This window comes from Salvia splendens, chromosome 13 (assembly GCF_004379255.2).
Source record: "Salvia splendens isolate huo1 chromosome 13, SspV2, whole genome shotgun sequence".
NCBI classification, from domain to species: Eukaryota; Viridiplantae; Streptophyta; class Magnoliopsida; order Lamiales; family Lamiaceae; genus Salvia; species Salvia splendens.
In genome coordinates, this window is record NC_056044.1 from 19,101,857 (window position 1) to 19,119,799 (window position 17,943).

A 17,943-nucleotide genomic window follows, 5' to 3' on the forward strand; every position below is an offset into this window, starting at 1 on the left:
TAAGAGAGTCTTATCAAGCATGATGGTGTGTTATAAGCATGAGAATTTGTGTTTGGATGATTGGGAAAGAAACCTTAATTTTGAAATTGTGAGTCTGAAATCTGTGACGTTCGAACAGTATTTCCTGATGTGTGATTGACCTAACAAACGATCGACTTTTGGTATGAAAATTTTATTGAGTGAATTTCGAGGTATGCTCTGTGTCTTGTATAAATTTCAGCCCTTTTTGTCTAAAAAATAAATTTTTGAAAAATGTTTGAAGTCGACTGCGCAATTCTGTCAGTAACGTGTGTTCTCGACCAGAAAGTTTCGAAATATGTTTGACCGACTAAATGACCTCTGATTGATGTGATTCTTGAACTATGTGAAATGTTTAAGTGTCTTCTGAGTCTTGTAAAAATTTCAGCCTTATTGGACATCGTATGAATTTATGATGAATTTTTCAAATGAACTGTGCAATGCTGCCAGAATTTCTATATTCCGACCAGAGAGTTGTATTAAGGTTTTGACTGATCAAATGACATGATTTGAGTGTGAAAATTTACCTGAATGAACCTGAATGTGTCTACTATGTTGTGACAAAAGTTTAGCTTCATATGAGGTCGGATGAATTTTTGGTGATTTTTACAAACCAACCGCACAGTTCTACCAGTTTTGCTGATATGTGAAAATATCACTTATTGCTAAGTTTTGATGAATTACCTGGTGCATGTATGATTTGAGAAGGTATCCTATGATGTTATTATGTGTGACGTGTGGAGAAAATTTATGACATGTCCTCTTTGTGTTGGTGAATGATGGGATGGGTAAGAGAACGATAAAAAGGAACAATAGGACATGCATGATAATATAAACTTATGGAAGGCTGATTGTGTTGTCGTTGACAAGGGTGATTGTGTATACGTTAGCTCGAGGAACGAGAGTTGCCATAAGTTGGAATTTGATTTGTCAAGCGAACGAGGTGGGCTTTCATTTCAAACCCCTTTATTTTCCGAAAATATTATGTGGCGTTATAAGGGTGGTTTAACTATTATGTCATGCCATGTTTTTGTTTGTGAGATTGTTGTCTGATGCCTAGTTCGTCTGAGCTTGCTCCGTTAGGCTATAGCGCTGTGTTGTGAAATGAATTCGGGTCCGAGTATGGCCGTAAACCCTATCAGGCTGTGTACACTGGTGGGATCGTGAGCCGTCCTTGCTAGTCGGCCTGTCTTGTTGGCGAATAGTGTGGCCACACTTTCGTCGCACTGCGATATGATGATTGTGATTGATGGATTGATGTGAAAAGTGGGGAGATAAATTGTCTGGCCAGACTTGAAATGTTTTGTGTTCTCGTGATATTTTCTTGCTATCTAAAACTCGAGATCACTGGTATGGATGACATAATTATATTAAAAATGTTTTCGGCATGAGCCCATTGAGTACAACAAGTACTCCGTCCTGCATATTATTTTTCTTATGTACAGGTTGAGCAGGATGTTGCGGAGGATGTTGAGCTAGCCTTAGGATGCGTTGTGTCTTCATACATGGGCGTGATCCTTGACTCTCTCTTTAAACCTTTTTCCGCTGCTATATTATTAACTATGTCTCAAGACTTTAAATCGTTTCCGTATTGTGTTTGAACATGTATGGTTGTGTTAGGTTTTAACCAAGTAATTACGTTGTCTTTGAAAATGGTGTCTTCCGTGAATTAAATTAAATGTTTTACTTTAGAAGTTAATTGGGTTTCTTAAAGTTTACTTTCTCCGCTGCTTCTTTTAAAAGTTTTTTTCATGAGTCATTTCTAATTATTAGTAAAATTTTAACCTTAAACTTTTTTTTAAACACAAATGTTTTTTTTTTCTTTCTGCCTTTAAGTTAATTAAGTTTCCTTTTAAAAACGTTGTCCATGCATGTTGGTCACGATCGCCGCGTTTGTAGTAACCCTAGTACGGGCGGTCGTGACAGAGTGGTATCAGAGCTTAGTGTTTCGCTCTGGTCCGAGAGTCTTCTTTTGTTTTAAGTCTAGATTAGTGAATCCTTATTGACTAGAAGTGTCATGAAGGCTCAACATCCACGACATCACGCTCAACCAATGAAAGTGAGGTATGTTTTATTTGTTGAGGGCATGTGAGATAGATGCATGAAATGGATGATGATATGATATGACGATTGGCAAGTTTATACATGTGAATGAACGTTATGCATGAGGATGAGTTGTAATGGGATGACTATGTGGGCATGTTTGCTATGATAGCTTAAGCATATATTAAGTTCGTAAATATGATGTTGTAATAGCATGATTTCGTGGAATACAAGTATGATTGGCATGGTAATTAAAACATGTGTTGTATGTATGAAAGTGATATCAATATGGTATGATTTTGGATGAGCATGAACTAGTAATGTTTTTAGATGTGTATCATGTGCGAGAATACCACGACGTTAGCATGAAAAGATATGAAGCCGTAAAATAATATTAAACATCAAACTACGTGATAAACATAGGGACTATCGTAAACAAACAATGTTATAAAATGCGTTTTGAAAAAGAAACTTTCGTTTTCGCGTAGATGGCACGAACTAAACGAACCGCGCTTAAGAGCAGTCAATATAGTGCCAGAATGCGACAAGCAATATACGATTACGATCACTTTGAGAGAGAAAAAGGAAAAGCCTTGAGAGAGGTTGTCGCTCATTTTGAAACCCTATGGCGAGACGTCTGTGGGTACCATGTATCGACCTATGGTGGCATAAGATGACTAATCGAGTTGATGCCCGAAAATTGGCAGTCTTGGATGGTAGCAACAGCCAGTCGATTCACGTGGTACGAGCCAAGAAACCAGATGATGGCTGGTGACATGAAAGGTTTTCTAAAGGCCTTAACGTGTGCTTTGATCGACTCTCGTTCTGAACAACCACCGCCAGCAGAAGATGAGAAGGACGAGGTAGTTTGGGAAGAAAAGCCCATGATTGAGGTTAAACCCGCGACAGAAGGTGAAGCTATGGCACCAGTAGGGATGATTCCGGGCTTCGAGGATGATTATGTAGATGATATGATGGACGATGACAAAGCCCTTTGTATGATTGACGAGTATCACGGAAGGGAGAATTCAGAAGAGGAAGAGGACCCAGAGGAGGAAGAGGACCCAGAAGAGGAAGAAAATAGCGATAGATAGATGAATGTTGTTTTTTTTTTGTTTTGTTTAAGTTGTTAAGACGATGGAAGTAGTACCTTTTGCTTTTGTTCCCAAACGAATGTTTTGACTTTCCTTTTCACGTTATCTATGGAAGTTCACCTTTCGCATAACTTTACGTACTTGTGTTGTATCATTTTGTACGCGTGCATGAATTCAAAGAAGTGGTGTTTTGATAACAACGATTACTCACAACAATACTAACTTGTGTTTTAGATCAATATGCCACCAAGACGTAGGCGTGGTCCAAGAGTGGAGAACAATGTGGGGGAGTAGACAGAGGGAAGTGTCGGGAATCCACCCCCGCCTCCACCACCACCTCTACCCCAACCAAACGAAAGGGAGTACATCAAGGCCTTTCGAAAAGAGAACCCGCCCAAGTTTGATGGGTTCGGAGAGCCCCCGAAGGCGGAGGCATGGGTACGCGACCTTGAGCGTATCTTTGACTTTATGGGATGCACTGATAAGGAACGTCTGGCTTGCGTGACTTATCAACTGACAGGACCCGCTGATTTTTGGTGGGAAACTAAGAGGAGGACCATGGACCCCGCTCATCGTGAGACGCTTACTTGGGAAGAGTTTAAGGAAGAGGTTTACAACAAATATGTTCCCATGAGTTATCGGGGATCGAAAGTAGTGGAGTTTCACACTCTAAAACAAGGAAACATGACGGTCACGGAGTACGACCGCGCCCTATGTGAGATGACTCATTATGCGCCAGAACTGGTGGACACAGACGAGAAGATGGCTGCGAAGTTTTGTTCCGGCCTTAGACCCGAGATAAGGGCAGCTGTGGCCAGCCGCAGGGGAATTCCTTATTCCGAAGTGTTGGGTTGTGCCTTAGATGTGGAGGAAGCACTGCCCAAGAACGAGAGGGTGATAAATCCTACACCACCTGCACCTCCATCGAACTATAAAGACAAGAGGAAATGAGAGGGAAACCGAGCTCCTTTTGACAACAAGCGGCGTTTTTCCACTTTTCGGCATCCGCAGAACCATGGCCGCCAAGTTGTGCCACATCAGAGGGGAAACCCGCAGAGAACAGCTTACTGTAATCGGTGTTCCAAGTATCATGTTAGGGAATGCAGAGTTGGAGGAATTCGGTGCTATGCCTGCGGTGGAAATGGGCACATGTCTCGAGAGTGTCCAAATAACAACAAAGGAGCGAAGAATGGGCAAGGTCAGAGGCCACCACAACAGCCACAACCGATCCGACAAGTGGCCCCACAACAAGCAAGGGCGTATGCACTGAAAGGGAATCAAGCTAACAAGGGCAAGGAGAATTTGGCAGGTATGGGAAAGCTCCAACAACTACCTATTATCGTGCTTTTTGATACGGGTGCTTCGCATTCTTTTATTTCGATGTCATGTGTGAATGCCTTAGAACTCCCTACTGCTAAGCTTGAACCGAAATTGAATGTGTCTTCACCGGTTGGAGGTTTGATTGATATTGTGAGAACTTGCTCGAACATAGAGTTTGTGTTAGGAGAACTGGGAGTAGTGGCCCAACTTTTACACGTCATGCCTTTGGAGAACGTAGATATATTTTTGGGAATGGATTGGCTTACCGAGAACCACGTGACGATTCACTATAAAGAGAGACAGATTTCTTTTCAAGCCCCGGGCAAAGAGGCGACTATCTTATATGGGATCTCCATGAACCGACGAACTTCCATAATCTCCGCTTTGCAAGCAACCACGATGATAAGAAAAGGGCGACAGGCGTATCTTGTGTACTTGTACGGAGAGGAAAAGAAGGATTTAAAAGTGGAAGACGTGGCAGTAGTACGAGATTTTCCTGATGTGTTTCCCGAAGCTTTGCCTGGACCGCCACCCGACAGACAAGTAGAGTTCACTATTGATTTGGAACCAGGGTCTGCGCCAGAATCGAAGGCGCCATATCGAATGGCCCCTAAGGAGTTGGCAAAGTTGAAGATACAGTTGCAAGAGCTGTTAGACTTGGGTTTTATTCGATCCAGCGTGTCACCGTGGGGAGCGCCAGTGTTGTTCGTTAAGAAAAAGGATGGCACGATGAGGATGTGCATCGACTATCGGGAGCTCAACAAGATGACCTTGAAGAACAAGTACCCACTGCCGAGGATTGATGATTTGTTTGACCAACTTCCAGGAGCGAGCGTATTCTCAAAAATGGATTTGAGATCAGGGTATCATCAACTAAAGGTCCGACGAGAGGATGTGCCTAAGACTGCTTTTCACACTCGTTATGGCCATATGAATTCGTCGTGATGCCATTTGGGCTAACCAACGCCCCGGCTGTATTCATGGATTTGATGAACCGAGTTTTTTACAAGTATCTCGACAAGTTCGTGTTAGTCTTCATCGACGATGTGTTAGTGTACTCGAAGAATGAGGAGGAACATGAAGGGCATCTACAAACAGTGTTGGAAACGTTGCGAAAGGAGAAGCTTTATGCCAAGTTTAGTAAGTGAAAGTTTTGGTTGACTCGAGTGAACTTTCTTGGTCATATTGTGACGGCAAATGGAATTCAAGTAGACCCAGCATAGGTCGAGGCCGTGCAGAATTGGAAATCGCCGAAAACGCAGAGGGAAATCCGCAGTTTCTTGGGATTGGCGGGATACTATCGACGTTTCATTGAAGGATTCTCTAAGATTGCGAGACCGATGACACAACTGCTAAAGAAGGGGATCAAAGTGGTTTGGACGCCGGAGTGCGAGGTGAGTTTCCAACTGTTGAAGGAGAAGTTGACGACAGCACCGGTTCTAGCCGTGCCGGCAACCGATAAAGACTTCGCCGTCTATACTGATGCATCAAAAGTAGGACTTGGATGCGTGTTGATGCAAGATGGGAAGGTAATAGCATATGCTTCCTGACAGTTGAGACCGAATGAATTGAATTTTCCGACTCATGATCTGGAGTTAGCAGTAGTGATGCATGCACTGAAAATTTGGAGACACCATCTCTATGGAGTGAGATGTGAGATATATACGGATCACAAGAGTCTCAAATACTTCTTTGAGCAGAAGGAGCTAAACATGCGACAACGACGTTGGTTAGAGATTGTGAAGGATTATGACTGTGGTATTCACTATCACCCGGGCAAGGCGAACGTAGTAGCCGATGCTTTGAGTAGGAAGAACCAACCACAATTGGCTTATGTCCTAACGCAAGAGGAAGCATTGATTCACGAGTTCGACAAGATGAGATTGGAAATAGTGAAAGCGCCCGAGACAGTAGAAGCAAGATTGGCGACACTAGTGATTGAGCCAGATTTGAGAACCAGGCTCATAGAAGCCCAACGACGTGATGAGAAGTTGGAAGAGTTACGTGTGAAGGTGAGAGCTGAGAAGCTTGATCATTACCGCGAGGAGGCGGATAATGCTTTGACGTACGATGGACGATTGTGTGTTCCGAGCGATGAGACGCTAAAAGATGAGATTTTGAGTGAAGCGCACGACTCGCCTTACACTGCTCACCCCGGAAGCACGAAGATGTATCGAGATTTGAAGCAACGCTTTTGGTGGAATGGAATGAAAGGAGACGTGGCGTCGTATGTAGAGCGATGTCTAGCATGCCAACAGGTGAAGGCCTTACACCAACGACTATATGGGAAATTGCAACCACTTGAAATTCCCGAATGGAAGTGAGAGCATCTAGCTATGGATTTCGTGGTGAGTTTGCCAAAGTCACAGAAGGGCAACACTGCGATTTGAGTGATCATCGATCGACTAACGAAAAGCGCGTACTTTTTACCAATTCGAATTACTTATGGCGCAGACAAGTTAGCAAAGCTGTACGTGAATGAGATTGTGCGTTTACATGGAGTGCCAAAGACTATTGTGTCCGACCGCGATACGAAGTTCACATCGAAGTTTTGGATGAGTTTGCAGCGTGAATTGGGTACACAACTGAATTTCAGCACCGCTTATCACCCGCAATCGGACCGGCAGTCAGAGAGGACGATTCAAACACTTGAGGATATGCTGCGAGCCGTTGTCTTAGATCGAGGGGAAAGTTGGGAAACTGTTCTACCGTTGGTTGAATTCGCCTACAACAACAGCTACCAAGCGACGATAGATATGGCCCCGTATGAAGCCTTGTATGGCAGGAAGTGTCAATCCCCACTTTATTGGGATGAAGTCGGCGAGAGTAAGATGCTAGGCCCCGACGCGATAAAGGAGATGGCTGAAATTGTGCATCAAATCCGCGCAAGGATCAAGGAAGCTCAAGATAGGCAGAAGTCGTATGCTGATGTGTGTCGAACGGAAATCAAATTCGACGTTGGTGACAAAGTGTTCTTGAAGGTATCCCCGACGAGAGGAGTTGTGAGGTTTGGAGTGAAAGGCAAGCTGAAATCGCGTTTTGTAGGACCATATGAGATTATTGATGAAGTAGGTCCTGTAGCGTACCGATTGGCGTTACCTCCCAGCTTTGAGAACGTGCACAACGTGTTCCATGTGTAGCAGTTGCGCAAGTACGTGTTCGACCCCAAGCATGTGATCCATCAAGAGGAAGTGATCCTAACCCCCGACATGAGCTACGAGGAAAGGCCCGAGGCAATCCTAGATCGGAAGGTACAAGAGTTACGAAACAAATCGATAGCGTCCGTGAAGGTGTTGTGGAAGCACCATGGTCCCGAGGAAGCCACGTGGGAGTTAGAAGATAAAATGAAAGAAAAGTTTCCCGAGTTATTTTTGTGAGACGATCAAATTTCGGGACGAAATTTCTGTTTAGAAGGGAAGGATGTAACATCCCAAATTTTTTGTGACTCTTTTTATATGTTTATTTGAAATTTTCAATTATGAAACTTTTGTTTCTATGAGATTAAGTGAATTGCGTGAAATAATTATCGTGAGTGATGTGGAATGAAGTGCTTGATTTTTATATTATCCAATGTGGGGAAAATAATTAGTAGGATCATTGAAAGAGCAGTTTTGCGTAGGTGTCGTTCAAACAAGGATGTATCCTACTGATCAGGATGAAACAATCCCCTGCTAAGCCTAAAACCTGGTATCAATAATTCCTCAACCCTCTTCTACTGGGTAGTATAGTGAAGGTAGGGGCCGAATCCCACAGAGATGGTGACAGTTGGAGTGATTGTGGTGATATTCTGGAGAGTTTGGTTAGCTACCACGCTTGGGTTGAGTCTCTACCTAGGCAAGAAATTGAAGGTGGTATCCTACTGGCTAGGAGGTGTGAGAGGATTCTGATATGCAGCTGTGTACGTGGACATGGTGAAACAGAAAATATTCGAAAAGTACTGGGTTTCTATTTTGGGCTAAATAGAATATCAGAAGGCAGTGGTAGTTGTGGTGACTGGGCTGACATGTCTGCAGGGTATAATTAAAAGTGAAGGACGAAAAGCAAAAATCATTTTTAAAGAAACAAGTGGTCCCCAACATTTGATATGGACTTCATCTTCTTCAGCAAACACAAACTAAATCAGATAAAATATAAACCAGATTCAACACCATTTAAACACAGATTACCAACTCACGATTCCAGATCTACCACTAAAAATTCCAAATCCAAGATCGAACACCGAAACTGAAACTCCGCCTACTGGTCAACATAAATGAATATATGAAACACATAACCACACCTTGCATGAAACAAAACTCTACGCAATTAAACAGTAAACAGGCTATACTAACTCGGAGCAATAAACTACGGAAATGGAAACACACGATTCGATACTCAACTCAACCAGAAACACTAGATTTAAACTAACTGGGCAGAAGGAAAAGAAATCTGCGAAGTGAACTGAACAGAAAACAACATCATAGCATAAAACATGTTCGGATCTTCAATCAAAGTACTTCTAAGCAGAGAAATTCAAAAGTAACAAGATCCAGCGCAAAGGAAAACAAGCAATTTAAACTACGAAAGCGAAATAAAAAGTGTTTTGCCACGCCGGGCGATGGAACTTTCTAACTACGATCTTGCTGACTGGATGAAGAACGTCTGGAACTCTGGAGGCTTCTGGAACTCAGGTGATCATGGTTTTGGCGAGGAATGAGGCTCTGGACTGGGCTGAAGGACTGAACTACCGAGAGAATTATACCTAAGAGTGATGATGATGATGAATGAGTATCCCTCTTCTCTCTCCAAGTGGCTTCCTTTTATAGGGAGGCTTACCCTTGATTTTAGGGTAAAACCTCGTGGCGAGATGACTTCTTTGCCCTTAATTGTGGTTGATCAGTCCCAGCTATCCTTCTTCTCCATCTCGAGCCATTTTTTGCATGTGTACTGGTTAGTACGTAATCGTTCTGACGCCCTTTTCACCTGAAGTATCTGAAGCTTTGCCTACTGGCTAGAACACTCAACCTGCACACTTTGAGCAACTGTTTTGCAGATATAATCAATTATGCACATCATACTGACCAGTAACCCAGGCCTAGAATACGACTTATCAAACTGCTCACACTTACCACATGCTTGTCCTCAAGCGTGAAGAACAAACAAAAAGAAGTAAGTCGAATTCTAACCTGGTTACTCCCCTGACCGACTCTATCCTACCCTAGACTCTAACTATGACGCAAAGAAAAACATATAACAAAGACAAACACATAAAAGAAAACTAAAACACTTATACACATTAACACAGTAATTGGGCTATATTTTCAACCATCCCTCCCCTCGGGATCAGGTGCAATCCGGCCTTAGACAGCCTTGAACTTCCGCCGCCCCCCTTTCTCTCCCAGTCAGTATATCCGCTTGTCAGGATCGCCCACACCTCTCGGCCAAACACTAGGTTCGCTCAGTCACTCATACCTTACCAGGAATGTTAGGACTGCATTTCTCTCAATATGCTCAACCACGATTGCTTCGGACTTAGATCTCACGTGTAGCTACTGAAGGGCTTAAAGGTTTGTAACGGGGCTATTGGTTTGTAATGTTTTGGGGTGGATGTTCCTAAGGCTCTAGGTTCAAAATTTCTGCTTTATTGAGGTGGGGGAACTGTGTGCATTTGAGCTCTTGGTTGTTGCTTCTCTTGGCTGGCGCTTCTGGCTATGATCTCCAACTGGTCAGTAGCTTCTTGTGGCTTCGCCACCCTTATTCCTTCTCTTTCTTTTTGTGGCCAAGTTTTTCTGACCATTTTCTTTTATCTTTCTTTTTTTCTTCTTTCTTTCCCCCTTTTTTTTCTTTGTGGCTTCGCCACCCTTATACCTTCTTCTTCTTTTTTTTGGACCTAGGATAACTCCCTAGTCGATTTTCTTCCAAACTTTCTTGCCCAGATGGATTCTGCTTTCTTGTACACCTTCTGTCCAGTAAGCTCCAATCGTCTCATGTCTTGCACACACAATTTCAGGGGCTAGGGGTTATATCTGGGTACGTGTATGGCTAGAAAGTGGGGTTCTAAGGGTTGGAAAATATTTTTTTGGGGGGGGGGGTGGGTTTCCTACTGCCTTCAGTGTTCGCTACTCGTGGTCACTTCATCTTAGGTAGTTCGTGGCAGCCGCTCTTTTCTTTTCAATATATGTGGAAAGTGGTTTAACTTAAAGCTTATAACTCACATTTTAAGAGGGATTTCGTGTTTGGCTCTAAGGATGGACTTTTCCCTCATACTTGCGTCATCTATCCTGGCTAGGAGGTACTAAGGGGGGTAGTTTCTGTTTTCAAGCATGTCTTATCTCCCTCAATTCCCCTCACAGTCAGCTCAGGACAGTTGAGTTTTAAGCCCAATCAACACACAAAAGAAAAAAAACTAGACCTAACAAGACACTAACACAAGCACAAACACTAACCACACAAATGCACATACATCCTACTGGCCATTGCGTCCCCCTCCTACTTCACAAGTGTCGGCCCTCAGATAAGGCTGTGAAGTGGAAAAGGTAATGGCCAGTATGGTAGACACAACGACATGCTAAAAACTAAAACTTCTCACACTTAGACTATATAAAATAGGCTAAGTGGGAGAGTTTAAAACCTAAGCAAAAACCAACAATTACAAAGCACATATATACATAAACTTCTCACACTTAGACCATGCAATGGGCTAAGTGTGAGCCATGCTTTCGAAAAACAACAAACAAGAAAACACAGAAAACATGCGCCAAAGAGACAAAACACAAATTACACTACCTAAACAACCATCAAAACACAAACAGAAATACGGAAAACTAAAAAAAACAGAAACATAAATAAAAAAAAGAAAAGAAAACTAACTGGTCAGTAAGGGGTGGTCTATCGGTGTCGCCTGCTCCTTCGCAGCGCAGGTGGTGCAGGTGGTTGTTCCCTATTAGTTCCGTTCTGGTCCTCATCAAATTCCGCCGGCTCCTCAGCATTCGCCGGCACCTTGGCCTCACCTTCTTCTGTCTCAGGTATCTGCTGTTCATCATTCCGGCCACCATGGCCACTCGGTCCAACATCTTCCTCTTGTCTTCCTTGTGCTATCACCATCAGTATCTCGTCCATCACGGACACCATCCTGGTCATTTCTGCTATCATCCGGTGGTTTTCCTCTCCTAGCTTGGTTACTATCGTCTCCAAAGCCTCTTGCCTCTGATTCTGCCTTCTCTGTCCTGCAGACTCCTTCAGGATCCCTTCCAATACTGATGCTAACCGGGTCATTTCTGATCTCATCTATCTGTTTTCCTCTGCTATTTCGTCCACAGCCTTTTCCATTCTTTCTTGCCTCTGCTCGTGTGCCGGTGCTCCCTGAGCTGCCGCCGCCCGAGCAGTGGGTAAAGCCTCCTCTCCCATCGCATAGAAGTGTGGCACGCCTTGCCTCATGTATACCGCGTTTGTTCGGACGAACAAAGGGGTATCAAATAAATCTGGGGCGTCCACCATCGTCAAGGGGGATAAGTCTTCTCCCTCCGAGACGGTTATATTGTTCCTCACAAAAACTCCCAGGAAGTGTCAAAGGGAAAGATTCCGTGCGGGGTGGGTAGCGATGAGGTGGCACTGGTACGCTGTCCAGAACCCTATGTGCAACTTACTGCCCTTCTTAGCACACCATATGAGGTACAACTCCGTCATTGATGTCCGTACTGCAGAATTCGACTGTCCTAAAAGGTTGAAATCCAAGAAAAGTTGAACCAGGCGTAGAATAGGATCGTTGAGATGGATAGAACGGGAGATAGTGGACTGGAACTGTCCTGCCCCAGGGTGAGTCAGTTCTTCCCAGGCGACCTGGGGCTCAAATTCCACATGTCTACGGGGAATCCCCCGCTCCCTCTCTCTCCACTCAGGCCCTATGGCCTATTCCAAACTGCACATTCCTAGCCGTACAGTCCATTCAATCAAACTCGTCCGAATCTCACCTCCAAACACCCTGAAGCTGATACACTCTTCATCCAGATTAGTAGTGACCTTGAATCGAAAGGTCGCAAAAAATTCTTTGGCCAATTTGACCGGGACATTTAAAGCCTCATTTTCTAACAGCCATTCAAAACCCAACGCATGCAAAAGGGCGAGAAACGATTCACGAGCTTTCAATTCATCTAAAGAAGGGAGATGAAGTACCTTCCCACACTTGATCTGCTAGCTTTTGTCGTCCTTGGTGCGGTAGGCGTCCTGGAGCTTCTTGGAGTCAAAACAATTTCATCTCCTCCACCACGTCGTCTGTGAGCTTCACCGCCCAACGCTTATATCAGAGTCTCTCTGCAGGCGGATGCAATAACTCCCGATGATCGTTTGGAAGTTGTTGCTCCTTGTACTCCTCATCCTCTATGGACGTATCACTGTCCGATTCAGATTCCTCACTGATCTCATACTCACTATCACTCTGCTCTCACCGGCTTGATGGGGTCCTCTGAGCAGCCTCAGTGATGACTATGCCAGTGTTCACTCTGCTCTCACCGGCTTGATGGGGTCCTCTTGGTACTAGGCTTTTTCTTCATAACGGCTTTTCCTTTCCGTTTCCTCTCTACTTGGTATCTGGCTTCCTCTTCTGCTAATGACTCCTCCTGGGTAGTGGAACGGTTCTCTATATGGGTATCATCCTCCTCCGATCCCTCAGGTTCTACTGACTCGGATGCGAGGTCCAGACCCTCAGCCATCCTTTCAGTATCTTCACCCCAGCCACCTTGTGTCTGAGGGGCTTCATCGACTCCCGTTGCAGAATCCCTTGGGTCGGCAGCAGGTAAGGACTCCTCCCCAGGCTCTGTGGGAGTTGCCCGTTCGTCTTCACTCACGATCTCAAGCGGATCTGCCGCTGTGTTCGGTTTAGCCTTTTTGGCTGCCCACTTTCCCAAACACCTCCGTGAAACTCTTGTTGGTTTCGGTTGTTCTGCCTTCGGACCACCCTGCAAAATTAACTGCCTCTTGACCGGTTTTGGTTTCAAAACGGGTGGCGCCACCGGTTCTGGTTCTTGGATTTCTATAGTTGGCCCTTCCTCCTCCACTTGCATTTCATCGTCCCCTGCTTTCGGTTGGGACTCCACGGGCTCAGTCCCTCTTTCTTCATTCTGCACTCCATCTACTTTTCCTACCGACTGGGAGAATTGACCTTCTGGCATCGAGGCAGTGCCTTCTTCTCTGCGGTTCACTCCATCCATAATCTCCACGAACTACTCATCAGTCATCAAACCCAGTTTCTTGGCTGTTTCATTGAGATCTATTTCTTCTCTTACCGTTTCTTGGGGAACATGTTCTACAACCGGCATTCCCTCCACTGCACTTTCCTCCAGATGGTCTTGCTTCTCCTTTCTCAACCGTTCCGCTCTCTCCTCCGGATCAGAATCGTAATAGGCCGCAATGTCCTCAACCTCCATAGGCTCTGTTTCTTGCTGGGTCGGAGAAGGTTTTGGAGGTTCTGATGTTGCGGCTTTGACGGGAGGGTTTTCTTCTTGTGGAATCGTTGAGGAAATCGGTACGGTAAATGGAGGTTGTACCGCAGGTTGAGCGCTTGTTACTGATATGGCCACTGTCGGACTTGCTCCGGTAATGCTACCTTGCCCTCTGACTTGGTTGAAATTCGCCAACTCCGCCAACCAGTCCCTCGTTGGATCTTGTAACCGGAGGAACTCTGCCATTGCGTCTACGGATACCATCGGTGGGGCTAGTGGTGGCGGTTCTGACGGTTGTGGGTTTGGCGGTGGTTCTTCCCGCGGTGGATGTGTTTCAGGGGTTTCTTCTCGGCGGATTGTAGGGGGTTTAATTTTGGTTGCGAACGCCTTCCTTCCCATGGTTTCAGTGGTGATTTCTGGGTGGAGAGTTGGATTTTGATTTCTGGGAGAGATGGAAGAAATTTTGAAAAGTGAAAATGGAGATGAGGGTTTGTAAAGGAGAAGGGTGTAGACGGTATGGTTAATTGAGGGAGAGAGAGAGCAGTTGTGGGTAGCCGTAACCGGCTATGGGAGGTGTCCGGTTGCGTCGTTTCAAATGAGAGACGGTTGAGAATGCCAGCTCCTGATTGGCTGGCGTGTCTCCTTTCTCTGCTCACGCGCCCCTTTCAACCGCTGCCACCCTGCAAAAGCTGCACAAGCCTTAATTAAAATTTTCGTCGTCTCCATAATCCCCCCTATACTTACCTAATAAGGAAAATAATTCAAATGAGCACTTAAATAAAATTTGAGATTGCACCAGATGGGTAAGCTCTTGGTCAATGTCCGTTCCAAATTAAAAATTAAAACCCGAAAATATTTTTTTTTTTAGATTTTAGAAATTATGTTGCATGCAGAGATTAATTACTACGTATTTACAATATTTACATTTCTATTAGGCAATCTGGAATTCTACGTGGCCAGTATATGCAACTTTGTCTAAAAGGAACTAGCCCAGTAGAATTCCAAACTCCCATCCTTCTGATCAGTATGCAACCGCAGTAAGTGGTTGTAGCGGAATTTCATCCACTACACCCACCTCACTATTCTCCCTGAATATTTTCAGCCTATGTCCTTTTACTATAAAAGGTTCAGAGTTAGGAAGACTCCCTGAAATTTCCACTGCCCCATTAGATCGGAGCGCAGTTATGATGTAAGGTCCTGTCCACTTGGACTTGAGCTTCCCCGACATTAACTTCAATCTTGACTGGAAGAGTAGTACTTTCTGGACTACATGGAGCTCCTTGGTTCTCAGATTTCTATCATGCCACAATTTAGTTCGCTCCTTGTACCACATGGCAGAATCGAACGACTCCAATCTAAGTTCCTCAAGCTCCTGCAGCTGCAGCTTCCTTTCCTCTTCACAGGCTGTAGCATCCATATTCACTTTCTGTACTGCCCAGTATGCCCGGTGTTCAATTCCAACAGGTAAATGGCACATCTTCCCAAAAACGATCCGATACGGGGACATTCCTATGGGGGTCTTGTAGGCTGTTCGATATGCCCATAGAGTATCTTCTAACCTCACACTCCAATCCTTCCTAGAAGGATTTACAGTCTTCTCCAGAATCTTCTTGATCTCTCGGTTAGAGATCTCCGCTTGACCATTGGCTTGCGGATGGTAGGGACTCGAAAGTCTATGATGCACACCGTACTTTTTCATTAAAGCTTTAATTGTACGGTTACAAAAGTGTGTACCTTGATCAGATATGATCGCCCTCGGAACTCCGAATCGGCTGAAGATATAACTTTTTAAGAACTTGGCCACCTCCTTTGCTTCACAAGTGCTCTTGGCCTTGGCTTCTATCCATTTGGAGACGTAATCCACCGCGACTAAGATATACAAATTGCCATAGGATGACGGAAACGGACCCATGAAGTCCATTCCCCAAATGTCGAACAATTGACATACAATTACCGGAACTTGGGGCATCTCGTCTTTCGCAGATATCCCACCGGTCAGTTGACAGCGCACACAACTTCTGCAGAACTCGTACGCATCCTTGTTGAGGGTTGGCCAATAAAAGCCGCTATCCAGAATCTTCCTTGCCGTCTTCTTGGATCCGAAATGTCCTCCACATGCTAACGAGTGGCAATGGATCAGAACGTCTCTTTGCTCCCAGTCAGGAACGCACCTCCTTATCACTTGATCGGATCCCACTCTCCACAGATAGGGGTTGTCCCAAAAGTAGTATTTTGCCTCACTCTTGATCTTCATTCTTTGGGCCTTAGTAATACTCGTGACTTCTGGAAGTTCTCCAGTCACCAGGTAGTTGGCTAAGTCTGCATACCATGGTTCCTGCCCTACCTTCTCCTTTCCTTTTCATGTATCATACTGGCCAGTAAGCTTCATCACTCCTTCCCAGTCAATCTTCCTGACCTCAAAAATTACCTCCCATAAATGCTCTTCTGGAAACTTGTCGTGCACCTCTTCGCTGTTTCCATCTTGCACTATTCTACTCAAATGGTCTGCCACCTTGTTCTCAACTCCTCTCTTATCTTCCACTGCCCAATCAAATTCTTGTAACAAGAGGACCCATCGGATCAAGCGGGGTTTGGATTCCTTCTTGGCAATCAGATACTTAATCGCTGCATGGTCAGTATAAACGATGACCTTGGATCCCAACAAATATGGCCGGAACTTCTTGAAAGAATACACCACTGCCAGCATCTCTTTTTTAGTGGCATCGTAATTCCGCTTGGCTTGATTCAGAGTCTTAGATGCATAAAAAATACGTACCTCTTCCCATCGATCTTCTAACCCAGTACGGCTCCCACTACATAATCGCTGGCATCGCACATTACTTCGAAAGGGTAGTCCCAGTCAGGAGCCCGTATGATAGGTGCGGATATCAGCTTTTCCTTGAGAAGGTTGAAAGCGGCCTTGCATTGCTCATCAAAAACGAACTCCACTTCATTCTGAAGAAGTCGGGTAAGAGGTTGGGCGATCTTGGAGAAATCCTTGATAAATCTTTGATAAAAATCGGCGTGCCCTAGAAAACCCCTTATTCCCTTCTGATCAGTAGGGAATGGTAATTTGGATATAACATCCACCTTGGCTCGATCCACCTGGATACCTCTTTCTGAGACCACGTGTCCTAAAACTATCCCTTCGGTGACCATAAAATGGCACTTCTTAAAATTCAAAACCAAGCTCTTTGCTTGACACCTCTCTAGAACTACGTCCAAATGATGAAGGCAAGAATCGAAAGAGTCTCCGTAGACCGTGAAGTCATCCATGAATATCTCTATGCAGTCCTCAATCAAATCGGAGAATATGTTCATCATACATCGTTGAAACGTACCTGGAGCGTTACATAAGCCGAAAGGCATGCGCCTGTATGTATAGGTTCCGAATGGGCAAGTGAAGGTGGTCTTATCCTGGTCTTCAGGATCCACGTAAATTTGGAAGTATCCGTTGTACCCATCTAGAAAACAGAAGTACTTTTTCCCAGCTAATCTCTCCAACATTTGGTCGATGAAAGGCAAGGGAAAATGGTCCTTCCTGGTCGCATTGTTCAGCTTACGGTAATCGATGCACATTCACCAACCCGTGACCAGCCTCATTGGGATCAGCTCATTCCTCTAATTCTGAACGACTTGAATTCCCGACTTCTTTGGGACCATGTGGATCGGGCTGACCCACTCGCTGTCCGGCATTGAGTAGATAATCCCTAGCGACAGCAACTTCAAGATTTCCTTCAATATTTCCTCTCGCATGTTGGGGTTTACCTTCCTTTGGGCATCACGATGTGCCTTTGCTCTCCCTTCCAGCCTGATGTGGTGCATGCAGACATCGGGACTTATTCCCACTAAATCTGTAAGGCTCCATCCAATTATCTTTTTGTTCTTACTCAACACAGTCAGTAGCCTCGCCTCTTCTTCCTTTGTAAGGCTGCTGCTGATGATCACTGGATATGAGTTCTCCTCTCCGAGGAAGGCATACTTCAAATTCGATGGCAATTTCTTCAGCTCAACTTGGGGTGGAAGTGTGTCTTCGGGTAGAGGGTTTTTCT

The 17,943-nt window shown here is 44.7% G+C and overlaps 1 protein-coding gene across 1 annotated transcript; it reads left to right on the plus strand.

The window, feature by feature from the left end:
- The first annotated feature begins 3,623 nt into the window (after positions 1 to 3,623).
- On the plus strand, positions 3,624 to 4,106 carry LOC121760650. The gene has a single exon (XM_042156289.1). It carries the CDS (start codon positions 3,624 to 3,626, stop codon positions 4,104 to 4,106), a length of 483 nt encoding a protein of 160 aa, XP_042012223.1.
- The last annotated feature ends 13,837 nt before the right edge of the window (positions 4,107 to 17,943 follow it).